The following is a 12,701-nucleotide window of genomic DNA, read 5'->3' as shown; positions in this document are numbered from 1 at the left end:
GAGGGGGGCGCCGGCCAAACCCATCTAGGGTGGGGGGCGGCGGCCAAGGGGGTGCCTTGCCCCCCAAGGCAAGTGGGAAGCCCCCCCACCCTAGGGTTTGCAACCCTAGGCGCATGGGGGGAAGCCCATGGGGGGCGCCCAGCCCACTAGGGGCTGGTTCCCTTCCCACTTCAGCCCACGGGGCCCTCCGGGATAGGTGGCCCCACCCGGTGGACCCCCGGGACCCTTCCGGTGGTCCCGGTACAATACTGGTAACCCCCGAAACTTTCCCGGTGGCCGAAACTTGACTTCCTATATATAATTCAAACCTGGCTCTGATACCACTGTTGGGAATCGTAGCATAATTTTAAAAATTTCCTACGCTCACCAAGATGCATCTATGGAGTATACTAGCAACGAGGGGAAAGGAGTGCATCTACATACCCTTGTAGATCGCGAGCGGAAGCGTTCCAATGAACGTGGATGACGGAGTCGTACTCACCGTGATCCAAATCACCGATGACCGAGTGCCGAACGGACGGCACCTCCGCGTTCAACACACGTACGGTGCAGCGACGTCTCCTCCTTCTTGATCCAGCAAGGGGAAAGGAGAGGTTGATGGAGATCCAGCAGCACGACGGTGTGGTGGTGGATGTAGCGGGATGCCGGCAGGGCTTCGCCGAGCTTCTACGAGAGAGGGGTGTAGCAGGGAAGGAGGGAGGCGCCCAAGGCTGAGATGTTGCTGCCCTCCCTCCCCCCTTTATATAGGCCCCCTGGGAGGGGGGGCGCCGGCCAAACCCATCTAGGGTGGGGGGCGGCGGCCAAGGGGGTGCCTTGCCCCCCAAGGCAAGTGGGAAGCCCCCCCACCCTAGGGTTTGCAACCCTAGGCGCATGGGGGGAAGCCCATGGGGGGGCGCCCAGCCCACTAGGGGCTGGTTCCCTTCCCACTTCAGCCCACAGGGCCCTCCGGGATAGGTGGCCCCACCCGGTGGACCCCCGGGACCCTTCCGGTGGTCCCGGTACAATACCGGTAACCGCCGAAACTTTCCCGGTGGCCGAAACTTGACTTCCTATATATAATTCTTCACCTCCGGGCCATTCCGGAACCTCTCGTGACGTCCGGGATCTCATCCGGGACTCCGAACAACTTTCGGGTTTCCGCATACACATATCTCTACAACCCTAGCGTCACCGAACCTTAAGTGTGTAGACCCTACGGGTTCGGGAGACATGCAGACATGACCGAGATGCCTCTCCGGTCAATAACCAACAGCGGGATCTGGATACCCATGTTGGCTCCCACATGTTCCACGATGATCTCATCGGATGAACCACGGTGTCGAGGATTCAATCAATCCCGTATGCAATTCCCTTTGTCAATCGGTATGTTACTTGCCCGAGATTCGATCGTCGGTATCCCAATACCTTGTTCAATCTCGTCACCGGCAAGTCTCTTTACTCGTACCGCAATGCATGATCCCGTGACTAACGCCTTAGTCACATTGAGCTCATTATGATGATGCATTACCGAGTGGGCCCAGAGATACCTCTCCGTCACACGGAGTGACAAATCCCATTCTCGATCCGTGCCAACCCAACAGACACTTTCGGAGATACCCGTAGTGCACCTTTATAGTCACCCAGTTACGTTGTGGCGTTTGGCACACCCAAAGCACTCCTACGGTATCCGGGAGTTGCATGAACTCATGGTCTAAGGAAAGGATACTTGACATTGGAAAAGCTCTAGCAAACGAAACTACGCGATCTTTTATGCTATGCTTAGGATTGGGTCTTGTCCATCACATCATTCTCCTAATGATGTGATCCCGTTATCAACGACATCCAATGTCCATAGTCAGGAAACCATGACTATCTGTTGATCAACGAGCTAGTCAACTAGAGGCTTACTAGGGACACGTTGTGGTCTATGTATTCACACATGTATTACGATTTCCGGACAATACAATTATAGCATGAACAATAGACAATTACCATGAACAAAGAAATATAATAATAACCATTTATTATTGCCTCTAGGGCATATTTCCAACAGTAGGTCGCCACTGGATTTCGTGGGAGGCACCGCTGCACCATGGGTGGGTGTTGCAGGGTGGGTCGTCAGAGTTTCTTCAACAGGTCGGTGGTCGGTGATCGCGGTGCTCCAACATGCTCGTCACTGGAGAGGAGGATGGCGGCGAGGTGACCTGGTCAGAGGTCCGACGCTCATCAGCAGCGGCACGATGGCAAGGACGGGCGGCGTTGCTCATCCCTCACCATTGTACGATGGGAGATCAAGGCGAACAACGGCGGATTTTTTCTTGCAACATCCTCCCTATTGCAAGACAGATTTCTGCAACACTAGTGATGTTGCCTAATTTTCTTCTGTAGCGCCACATAAAAGGTAAAAGACAAAAAATTCAGCTCTGTTGCAAAAATATTCTGCAACAATACCTATGTTGCAAAAGTTTTGTAACATGAACTCTATTGCAAATGTCCGAGTGCAACATCATCCTTGTTGCAAAGCTGATATGACGACCATCCCGCGTTAAATCTAATGGCTCGCTAGGCGGCGGGTCTTTCTTTCTTTTGAACACGGTACACGCAGACGATCATACATACATACGCATATACACTCTGTTGGGGAACGCAGTAATTTCAAAATATTTCCTACGCACACGCAAGATCATGGTGATGCATAGCAACGAGAGGGGAGAGTGTAGTCCACGTACCCTCGTAGACCGTTAGCGGAAGCGTTATGGCAACGTGGTTGATGTAGTCATACGTCTTCACGATCCGACCGATCCTAGTACCGAAAGTACGGCACCTCCGCGATCTGCACACGTTCGGCTCGGTGACGTCCCACGAACTCTCGATCCAGCTGAGTGTCGAGGGAGAGCTTCGTCAGCAGGACAGCATGATGACGGTGATGATGAAGCTATCGGCACTGGGCTTCGCCTAAGCACTACAACAATATGACCGAGGTGGATTATGGTGGAGGGGGCACCGCACACGGCTAAGAGACCAATCATCAACTTGTGTGTTCTAGCGGTGCCCTCCCCACATATATATAGGTGGGAGGGGGAGGGAGCAGCAGGAGGCGCGCCCCAAGTAGGAGCAATCCTACTTGGGGCCTAATCCTATTCGGCCTCCCCCCTTGCCATGTTTTCCGAAGGGAGAAGGAAAGAGGAGGGGGGGAGAAGGAAAGGGGAGGCCGAATTGCCCCCCTTCCTTTTTCTCCTCGCCCTTTCCTTTCCCCCACCCTATTCAGCCATATATGGGGCGCATCAGCCCACTAAGGGCTGGTCTGTCCCGCCCTAGGCCCAATAAGGCCCATATCTTGGCCGGGGGTGCCCAGAACCCCTTTCCGTTGACCCGATACGTACCCGGTACCCCCAGAACACTTCCGGTGTCCAAATACTATTGTCCTATATATGAATCTTTATGTCTCGGCCATTCCGACACTCCTCGTCATGTCCGTGATCTCATCCGGGACTTCGAACAACCTTCGGTACATCAAAACACATAAACTCATAATACCGATCGTCATCGAACGTTAAGCGTGCGGACACTACGGGTTCGAGAACTATGTAGACATGACCGAGACTCATCTCCGGTCAATAACCAATAGCGGAACCTGGATGCTCGTATTGGCTCCCACATATTCTACGAAGATCTTTATCAGCCAAACCGCATAACAACATACGTTATTCCCTTTGTCATCAGTATGTTACTTGCCCGAGATTCGATCGTCGGTATCTCAATACCTAGTTCAATCTCGTTACTGGCAAGTCTCTTTACTCGTTCTGTAATGCATCATCCCGCAACTAACTCATTAGTCACATTGCTTGCAAGGCTTATAGTGATGTGCATTACCGAGAGGGCCCAGAGATACCTCTCCGATACACGGAGTGACAAATCCTAATCTCGATCTATGCCAACCCAAGAAACACCTTTGGAGACACCTGTAGAGCATCTTTATAATCACCCAGTTATGTTGTGACGTTTGATAGCACACAAGGTGTTCCTCCGGTATTCGGGAGTTGCATAATCTCATAGTCAGAGGAACATGTATAAGTCATGAAGAAAGCAATAGCAATAAAACTTAACGATCATACTGCTAAGCTAAGGGATGGGTCTTGTCCATCACATCATTCTCCTAATGATGTGACCCCGATCATCAAATGACAACACATGTCTATGGTTAGGAAACATAACCATCTTTGATAAACGAGCTAGTCAAGTAGAGGCATACTAGGGACACTTATGTTTTGTCTATGTATTCACACATGTACCAAGTTTCTGATTAATACAATTCTAGCATGAATAATAAACATTTATCATGAAATAAGGAAATAAATAATAACTTTATTATTGCCTCTAGGGCATATTTCCTTCACACTCATCCTTATGAAGCAATCACGCACACCGTATCCCTACAAGCACCTTCGATAGACGGAGTCGGCACATCATCTTGAGATCGGCGAAGTTGCCACATACGCCTTCCTAGTCAACGGGAGCGCATTCTCCCACTGAATGCACATCGCCGGAAGGCCTGAAATAAATTCAGGAAAATGCCAGCACCAATGTAAGTGTATGCCTTGAACTTTGATGGACCGGGGATACTGCTGTCCTGTTCTAACCATCTAACCACAAATTGATTCGCGAGGCCGTGGACCCACGTGTAGCGCTCCCTATAGGTTTTTGGTATGGTTTTCGTGATAACCTGGCAGCAAAGGTGCTGGCGCAGATTTGGTACACCAAAACAGACAGCGACGGATGCAACGGAACGGCAGTGAGATCTGCACACAATTGAATTGAATCCGGCGGTTGCCACTCTCGCCTCGTGAACCGGTGGGCCCACCTCTCTCCCCCCCTCCCTCTCTGACAGGTCGCGCGTCGCGCAGCAATCCGTTCCCCCAAACCAAAGCAAAAGCCCCCGCCGGAGCGCCTCCCCGACCCCCGATCTGACCGGCGCTCCGGCGCCCGCGGGCCCACGATGGCCCACTCGCCGGCCGGCGCCGCCGCCGGGCTGCCGCTGGTGGTGTCGCTCAACTGCCTCGACGACCCGTCGCCGGAGCGGGAGCTACTGGCGGGCGTGGCGGGGGTGGAGCACGTCTCCCTCTCCGCCGTCGGCTCGGGCCGCGTCGAGTCCGCCGCCGCCGTCCTGCTCCCGTCCCTCGCATACCTGCCGCGCGCCGCGCAGCGCCGCCTCCGGCCCTGGCAGCTCCTGCTCTGCCTCGGCTCCCCCGACCGCGCCGCCGACGCCGCCGCCGCCGCCGACCTCGGCCTCCGCCTCGTCCACGTCGACGCCAACCGCGCCGAGGAGGTCGCCGACACCGTCATGGCGCTCTTCCTCGGCCTGCTCCGCCGCACCCACCTGCTCTCGCGCCACGTCTCCTCCTCACCCGCCGCCGTCGCCGCCGGCTGCCTCGGCGCCGTCCAGCCGCTCTGCCGCGGGATGCGCCGCTGCCGCGGCCTCGTGCTCGGCATCGTCGGCCGCTCCGCCGCCGCGCGCTGCCTCGCCACCCGCAGCCTCGCATTCCGGATGAGCGTCCTCTACTTCGACCCGCGCTATCTGGTAAGCGCCCGATCTGCTGCTTCCTGCGCTTCTGGAATTTCTTTCTGATGATTCGCAGTCAGGCTTTCACTAACTATTCAGGTTATGATATGAGGCTGGAATGCTGTGAGATTAATGCTCTCATTCGTTTGTGATTTTGACTAGTACTACTTTTTTTGGGCTAAGTTGCTGAGTTATCAAGGTTCCTATCAATTTCTTCCTTCTTGGGAAGTACAAATGAAAAGCAGTGGTAACGTATGCAAAATCGGTACAAACTGTAGTGTTTTTTCAAATCACACTCCTGCAAGTGGAGTCGAATTTGCCTTTTTGAAGAAGACATGCATAGGTATTTTGTTTTTTCTAACTCGGGTATCATGCCTTTTGAAGGCTGAAGGGAAAATGCGGCGGCCTTCCATTGTATTTCCTGCTGCTGCTAGGAGAATGGATACTCTCAATGATCTATTGGCAGCAAGTGATCTTGTTTCGCTGCATTGTACATTAACAAATGACACAATGCACATACTTAATGGGGACTGCCTGCAGCACATTAAGCCTGGTACGGTTTTTTCTTGCTTCCTTTCTTATTTTTTTTCTGCTTGTTGCATTATAACACTTTCGGTACTCTGAAAGCTAAAGTAGTGAGTCTCTTTTCTTTTAAATTCCGCAGGTGCATTCATCGTCAACACTGGTAGTTGTCAGCTTATAGATGACTGTGCGCTCAAACAGCTCTTGCTTGATGGTACCATAGCTGGTTGTGCGTTGGATGGTGTTGAAGGTCCACAATGGATGGAAGCATGGGTATGGAATTTAAACTTATGATATGGATGTTGTCCATAAATGGCCACTAGGGTTGGAATAAGTATATCTAAGATCGAACTGCATCATCATTCGAAAGCCATATTATTCCTGATATGGCTCCAATGAACAGGAATCTCTGAAACAAAATGAAAGAGAAAATATTTATTTTATTTTAATTCCTTCATTTAGAAGTTGACCCCACCTTGTGTGGGAGCTTCTATGCAGTGGGTCTGTCCTTTATTCCTTCATTTAGAAGTTGACCATTTTGTATAGTATTAAGATGTGTACCAGTGAAACTACCACCTAGGTAAAAGACCTTTCTTGTCCAAACAGACAGACCATGAGTGTGAAGTAAGGACAAGCAATTGGTGCCTCTTTTCACAGCTATCGCTGTATTACTTGTTTCTCAGAAAATTGATGGTTAGTCTGTATTTGTTACAGGTGCGGGAGATGCCAAATGTTCTAATTCTTCCTCGAAGTGCAGACTATAGTGAAGAAGTGTGGATGGAAATAAGAGAGAAAGCAATCACGATACTACAGTCCTTTTTCTTTGATGGTGTTGTTCCAAGCAGTTCAATTTCTGATGAAGATGAGGAAATTAGTGAAGCTGGAAATGAAGATGATCAAGACAGAGGAACAAAAGATAACCATTCACAAGTTTTTGACGGCGAAGATCAGACAGATGAGAGCCATTTAACTCTCAACTATGAAAAGAAAAGAGTCACATCCCAGCATAAAGATTATCAAGCTCCAGGGCAATCATCACAAAATAGTGTCTCACGAACAGAAGGAAGGCGCAGTCGCTCTGGAAAGAAAGGGAAAAAAAGACCCGCTCACCGCAGATCTCAGAAAACAGATGACCTGTCTGCTGTAGAGAGTGACAGTAATTATTCCTTCCGCAGAGATGATGATAATGCAACGAGTGGTAGGGACCAGGTGGTAAGTTCAAGTTCACGGTTTGCTTCCCCTGAGGACTCAAAGTACAAGCAGAAATCTCCTGCTGAATCCCCAATGGAAATAACTTCGGAGAAGAAGTTACCTGTCATGCTTGGTAGAAAATGCCCTGATACACTAAAAGATGGTTATGTTGTAGCTTTGAGAGCAAAAGATAATTCAGGGTTCCATGTTGCAAGACAAAGACTTGCTGGTGGTGGTGGTTGGATCCTTGATGTTGTGTCAAATGCTACGAACAGGGACCCTGCTGCTCAGTTCCTTGTCACTTTCAAAAACAAGGTATGACTTTAGTTGTTCCCCTATCCTTTTGGTTGTTGGTTGTTCAGTGTTATTAATTTCATAGTTTATTCAAGGGTGATGCATATTCCGTACTAAAACGGTTAAACATATTGACATTTCAGGATCTGATGGGATTGCGATCCTTTGTTGCTGGTGGCAAATTGTTGCAGGTGATGTACACAATCTGTTCTGTTCTGTTTGACTTTAAAAAGCGCCTTCATCTGAACTTAACAACAAAAGGCAGCATTCACGTGTTGTATGCTCATAATTTTGGATTTGATACTTTGTCGCTATTACTTGTTTCACCTCAAGTTTTGTGGGTAGGAATACTCTACTTGCACAATTACCCTGTTGAAATTTTATACTAAAGATTCTTGATTGCCCTTAGTTAACGTGCAACACATTCCTACCAGTGCATTTCCATTTTTTTTCCGTAAAGTATACTTCTCCCAATCTTGATTCCGTTGGAGCTAGTCAAAATGGCTGGGAAATAGAAATTCTCTTCCGATCTTTCCTGATAGTGATACCCTCGGTTGACAACGCTTGACATGCAGCTGTCTTTCAACATGTTAACAGATCAATAGGAAGATGGAGTTTGTGTTTGCAAGCCATAGTTTCGATGTCTGGGAGGGCTGGGTGCTGGAAGTGGAAGGCTCCTGGCTGGAGGGTTGCAAGCTTATCAACTGCCGAAATTCCTCGGTACGTGCACTTGCCATGGACTGATTCTCGATGTCGCTTTGAGAACAATGCTGCTATATTTCAAAATACTTGTCTAGTTGTCTGTAACAGCCCTGTTTCTGTTGGTTGGGATTTCTGTAGGCTGTATTGGACGTGTCCATTGAGGTACTCGCAGCTGCGAGCGAAGAAGACGGAGTCACTCGGTGGCTAGATTAGCCCTGCTGTGCTGGGCTGTGCTGGGATGAAAGAAAGAAATGAACTGACTCATTGCTGTTTGGTTTGGTCTTGTGTGGTTTGCTGCCAATTTCGATTCAGTTTTAGTGTGTCTAGTATAGAAGGGATCCAGTAGGCATTTTGTGTGTATCTGTTATGTAACTATATCTAGTCTAGATCTGATCCTTTCCACTGTAAGTGCATCTCTAATCGAACCCTAAAAACGCTCAACTCCTCAAAAGATTTCGTTTCCGAGGAGGAAGCCTCAATTGTTTCCTCTCTTGCTCAAATTTGAGCAGCCGGCTACACTTCTCCTTGAAAGATTCATTGGCGTCCCCCAGCCGGCCGCCGCTGCCTTAGCCATCGGGATGGCCTGCTTGCCCCTCGGTTATGCCTGTGCACCACATTGACCTCCGGGTGAGATTCCTTTGAAGTTTTTCTTGGTTTTCTTGTCGTTCCCACTTCCCACCCCTTGTGAAATCCCATTGTATTTGAGGAGTTGAAAGGATCTGCTAGGAATTTTGGATCGTTGTTCACGCCTCAACTCCCGGCTTGATTATATATCCATTTGGTCCGCTCTCAACCATTCCACAACTCCCGGCTTGATTATATATCCATTTGGTCCGCTCTCAACCATTCCACATGCTTCCTAGCAGAGACGTGGTTATCTGAAGTGGGTTATTTCTTTTGTACTTCCTTCATCCCAAAATAAGTGTCTCCACTTTGTACTATCTCTAGTACAAATTTGTACTAAGCTCAAGACACTTATTTTGAGACGGAGGGAGTAGTAGATGCCGAACCCGCCGCTCAGTGTGCAGTGCATAGCAGCTACGAGATTATGACGAAGTTCTCCTTCGTTTTCCCAGCCACTCCCTGAGCTACCCTACCCCCATCACTCCGAGGCTCTGAGCCATGGCGGTTGGTTGCCGATTTCGACGGATCGTTGCGCCTCTGGCCACGCCATCAAGCCATAGGATAACAAAGAGGAGAAAACCGGATGAATTTCACCAACTGTCTCGATGCCTTCCTCGCACGCACATGCCGCCTTCGCTGAGAAGTGGTGAAGTTTGAGGGTTCGGTTAGCTCCGACCCTTTTTTCAACTCCACATATTTGATGAGTTATGTGATATGAGGAAGTATTTAAAAAGTTATTACCTCCTTTCATAAATAAGTGGTGTGGTTTTAGTTCAAACGGAGGGGGGCGGTGGATACAAGTTTGGTTGGAGAAGCACTGAGGCCCTGTTTGGATACTCTAACTCAGTTAGAGGTTAGAGTTAGATTCTAACCCTGTACTAATCCTAAACTAACTCTAACCAAAGAGATGTTTGGATGGTAGGGTTAGATTGAAAATAAATATTCTTTCTCAATCATTTGACTACTTTTGACCCTGTTTGGATGGGAGGGGTAACTTTTGTTTACTAATTTTTCAGCAGAACTAACCCAAATAAGCTCCTCTAGTGTGGGCTAGTTTTTTGGGGTGGGTTAGATCCAACTAACCCAAACTAACGCATCATGTTTGGATACTTTTGGGTTATTTGAGTCCCAACTAACTAAGCCCCTGTTCGGCAGCCTTCGGCTCCGCGGCTCAGCTCCTGGAGCAGCCAGTGTGGCACCGAACGCGTTAGGTTCACGCTTTTCTTGAAGCGGAGCGGCCAGCAGGCCATTTTCTTGGAGCGGCCGAAGTGACGCTCCGCGCGCTCCGCTTCTACACGGAGCTGGGAGTTGAGAAATGAGGAGCAGAGGGCTGCCGAACATGCCCTAAAACTAACTCTAAACAGGGGCTGAGTTTGTGTTTTCTTCACAGCTTCTCATTCCACGTGGAAACCGCGCGCAAGTTAAAACTGGCATTGTGTGATCGCCGCGACTGACTGACTGTAGTACTATCCTGTGCGTCACGTGATGTACAGTCGAGTATTCTCCTCGGCATTTGCACGCCAATCACGCGCACGTCACATGTGAAAGGATCGGATCGACGCAAACTCCGAGTTGGTTTCTCCACGTCTACCGACTGTCGCCATCGCGTGCGGTGCGGCGGCTTGTCCCGTTGGCAGGACACCTTGACACGCGACCGCCTCCCTCCCCGAGACTGAGAGCCGCCGGGCCATCACCGGCAACACAACACCGGCTCACCAACCGCACCGCACGAATATTCGTTCGTACCGGTATACTTCTGGTTGTACCGTACATTCGTACGCACGCCACCAACCTCGCTGCTCTCTCGTGCGTGTGCGTCAGGGGCCCAGATGGAAACGGAGACGGAGGAGCGGCACAAGAAAATTAAAGCGAGGCGTGAGCACGGCTCGGTGGGCAGGACCGACAGCAGCGTCCGGAGAGCGGCGTCGTGGTCGATGTCGATCGATGGCCGATCTGCGACGCCGTCCGTGCACGCAGGTGCAGCTAGCGGTGCTCGCCCGGTGTCGCGAGCAGGGGCAGGGAAGAAAGGTACGGACTGCTGCGTGGCCGGTTTGTTTAGCCGAGTCCGGTCCTCGCCGCAGCCGGCGTTGGACTTTTATGTAGCGCTTGGGTTGGACCTTAGACCCGGCCGCTCCCGCTCGCTCGCCAATTCCCGTCAATCAAGACATGTATTTATAAGGGAGAGTGTGTAATGGACACGTGTCAACGTGCGCGTGTCTCCGGAACGGAATAGTAACATTTCTCGTGAACTCTCTTTGTACTAGGACTAGCGAAAACGAACAAAAATAATTGCGCTTGGGACTTGCACATATCCATCCATACATACGAAGAAACCAAATAAAAGTAATCACACTTCTTTTATTGAAAACCAGTCCATCTGAACATTTTCATTGAGTAGTGGTTGACACGATAAAGAAAGTGTAGCACACAATGGTTGCCACCGAGCACATATAACACATACTCTTTTTATTACGAGGGACATATATAACGTAGACTCACCTCGATCGATCATCGACTATGTCGCAAGCAACCAGTAGGGGGGGGGGGGGGGGGGGGGGAGGCGTGATCATGGTGAAAGACCACAGAGTTCCTGCTCTTTCAAATCTCACATAGGGTGATAGTCGCCATCGTGTATCGTAGGGGAGGCGAGGATGGCAATGCACTAGTAGAAAAGAAGGCTTTGGTTCAGGCCGGGTCAGCCCATTAGTCCCGGTTCAGTCCAGAACCGGGACCCATGGGGGCACTGGTCCCGGTTCATGAGGCCAGGGGCCTGCCGGGCCTCGTGGGGGCATTGGTCCCGGTTCGTCTGACCCCTTTGGTCCCGGTTGGTGGGACGAACCGGGACCAATGGGCCTCGCTCCTGGCCCACCACCATTGGTCCCGGTTGGTGGCTTGAACCGGGACCACAGGCTGCCCTTTAGTCCCGGTTCATGCCACGAACCGGGACCAATGAGGTGCCTATATATACCCCTCGCCCGCGAGCAGAGCACTCCAGTGCTCTGTTTTTCTCTGGCCGGCGAGGGGAGGGCTTTGTGGTGCTCTAGCTCACCTCCTATGCACATGAGGTGTTCGATGAAATGCCTGAGCCACACTAGTTAAGCTTTTTCCTCTCGAAGCTCTGATGAACCGGCAATGGATGTACGGTGACAGACACACCTCCGAGTACATTAAGGCCGTGCATGATTTTCTCGAAGTGGCTGAGGCAAACAAGCAGAATGGTTTTATGTGTTGTCCATGCCCTAAATGTGGGAATACGAAGTCTTACTCTGACCGGAAAAATCCTTCACACCCACCTGCTTCACAAGGGTTTCATGCCACACTATAATGTTTGGACGAGGCACGGAGAAATAGGGGTTATGATGGAAGACGGCGAAGAAGAAGAGGACGATGACAACTATGTGCCCCCTGAATACGGTGATGCTGCAACGGGGGAAGCTGCTGAAGATCAAGAGGAACCAGACGATGTTCCCGATGATGATGATCTCCGCCGGGTCATTGTCGATGCAAGGACGCAATGCGAAAGTCAAAAGGAGAAGCTGAAGTTCGATCGCATGTTAGAGGATCACAAAAAAGGGTTGTACCTCAATTGCGAAGATGGCAACACAAAGCTCGGTACCGTACTGGAATTGCTGCAGTGGAAGGCAGAGAATGCTGTGCCTGACAAAGGATTTGAGAAGCTACTGAAAATATTGAAGAAGAAGCTTCCAAAGGATAACAAATTGCCCGACAGTACATACGCAGCAAAGAAGGTCATATGCCCTCTAGGATTGGAGGTGCAGAAGATACATGCATGCCCTAATGACTGCATCCTCTACCGCGGTGCGTACAA

General features: G+C 50.3%; 1 protein-coding gene across 1 annotated transcript; it reads left to right on the top strand.

Moving 5' to 3' along the window:
- Positions 1 to 4,849: 4,849 nt before the first annotated feature.
- LOC123098816 (C-terminal binding protein AN) lies at positions 4,850 to 8,727 on the top strand. The gene is made up of 7 exons (XM_044520892.1): positions 4,850 to 5,557; positions 5,924 to 6,092; positions 6,204 to 6,334; positions 6,776 to 7,567; positions 7,690 to 7,737; positions 8,144 to 8,266; positions 8,387 to 8,727. The coding sequence occupies exons 1-7, from the start codon at positions 4,976 to 4,978 to the stop codon at positions 8,459 to 8,461; spliced, it is 1,920 nt and encodes a 639-aa protein (XP_044376827.1). The 5' UTR covers positions 4,850 to 4,975; the 3' UTR covers positions 8,462 to 8,727.
- Positions 8,728 to 12,701: the final 3,974 nt, after the last annotated feature.

The sequence above is a fragment of the Triticum aestivum genome, chromosome 4D (assembly GCF_018294505.1).
Source record: "Triticum aestivum cultivar Chinese Spring chromosome 4D, IWGSC CS RefSeq v2.1, whole genome shotgun sequence".
Classification (NCBI taxonomy): Eukaryota; Viridiplantae; Streptophyta; class Magnoliopsida; order Poales; family Poaceae; genus Triticum; species Triticum aestivum.
Note: the sequence above shows the minus strand (reverse complement) of the source record. Positions and strands in the feature narration are given on the sequence as shown.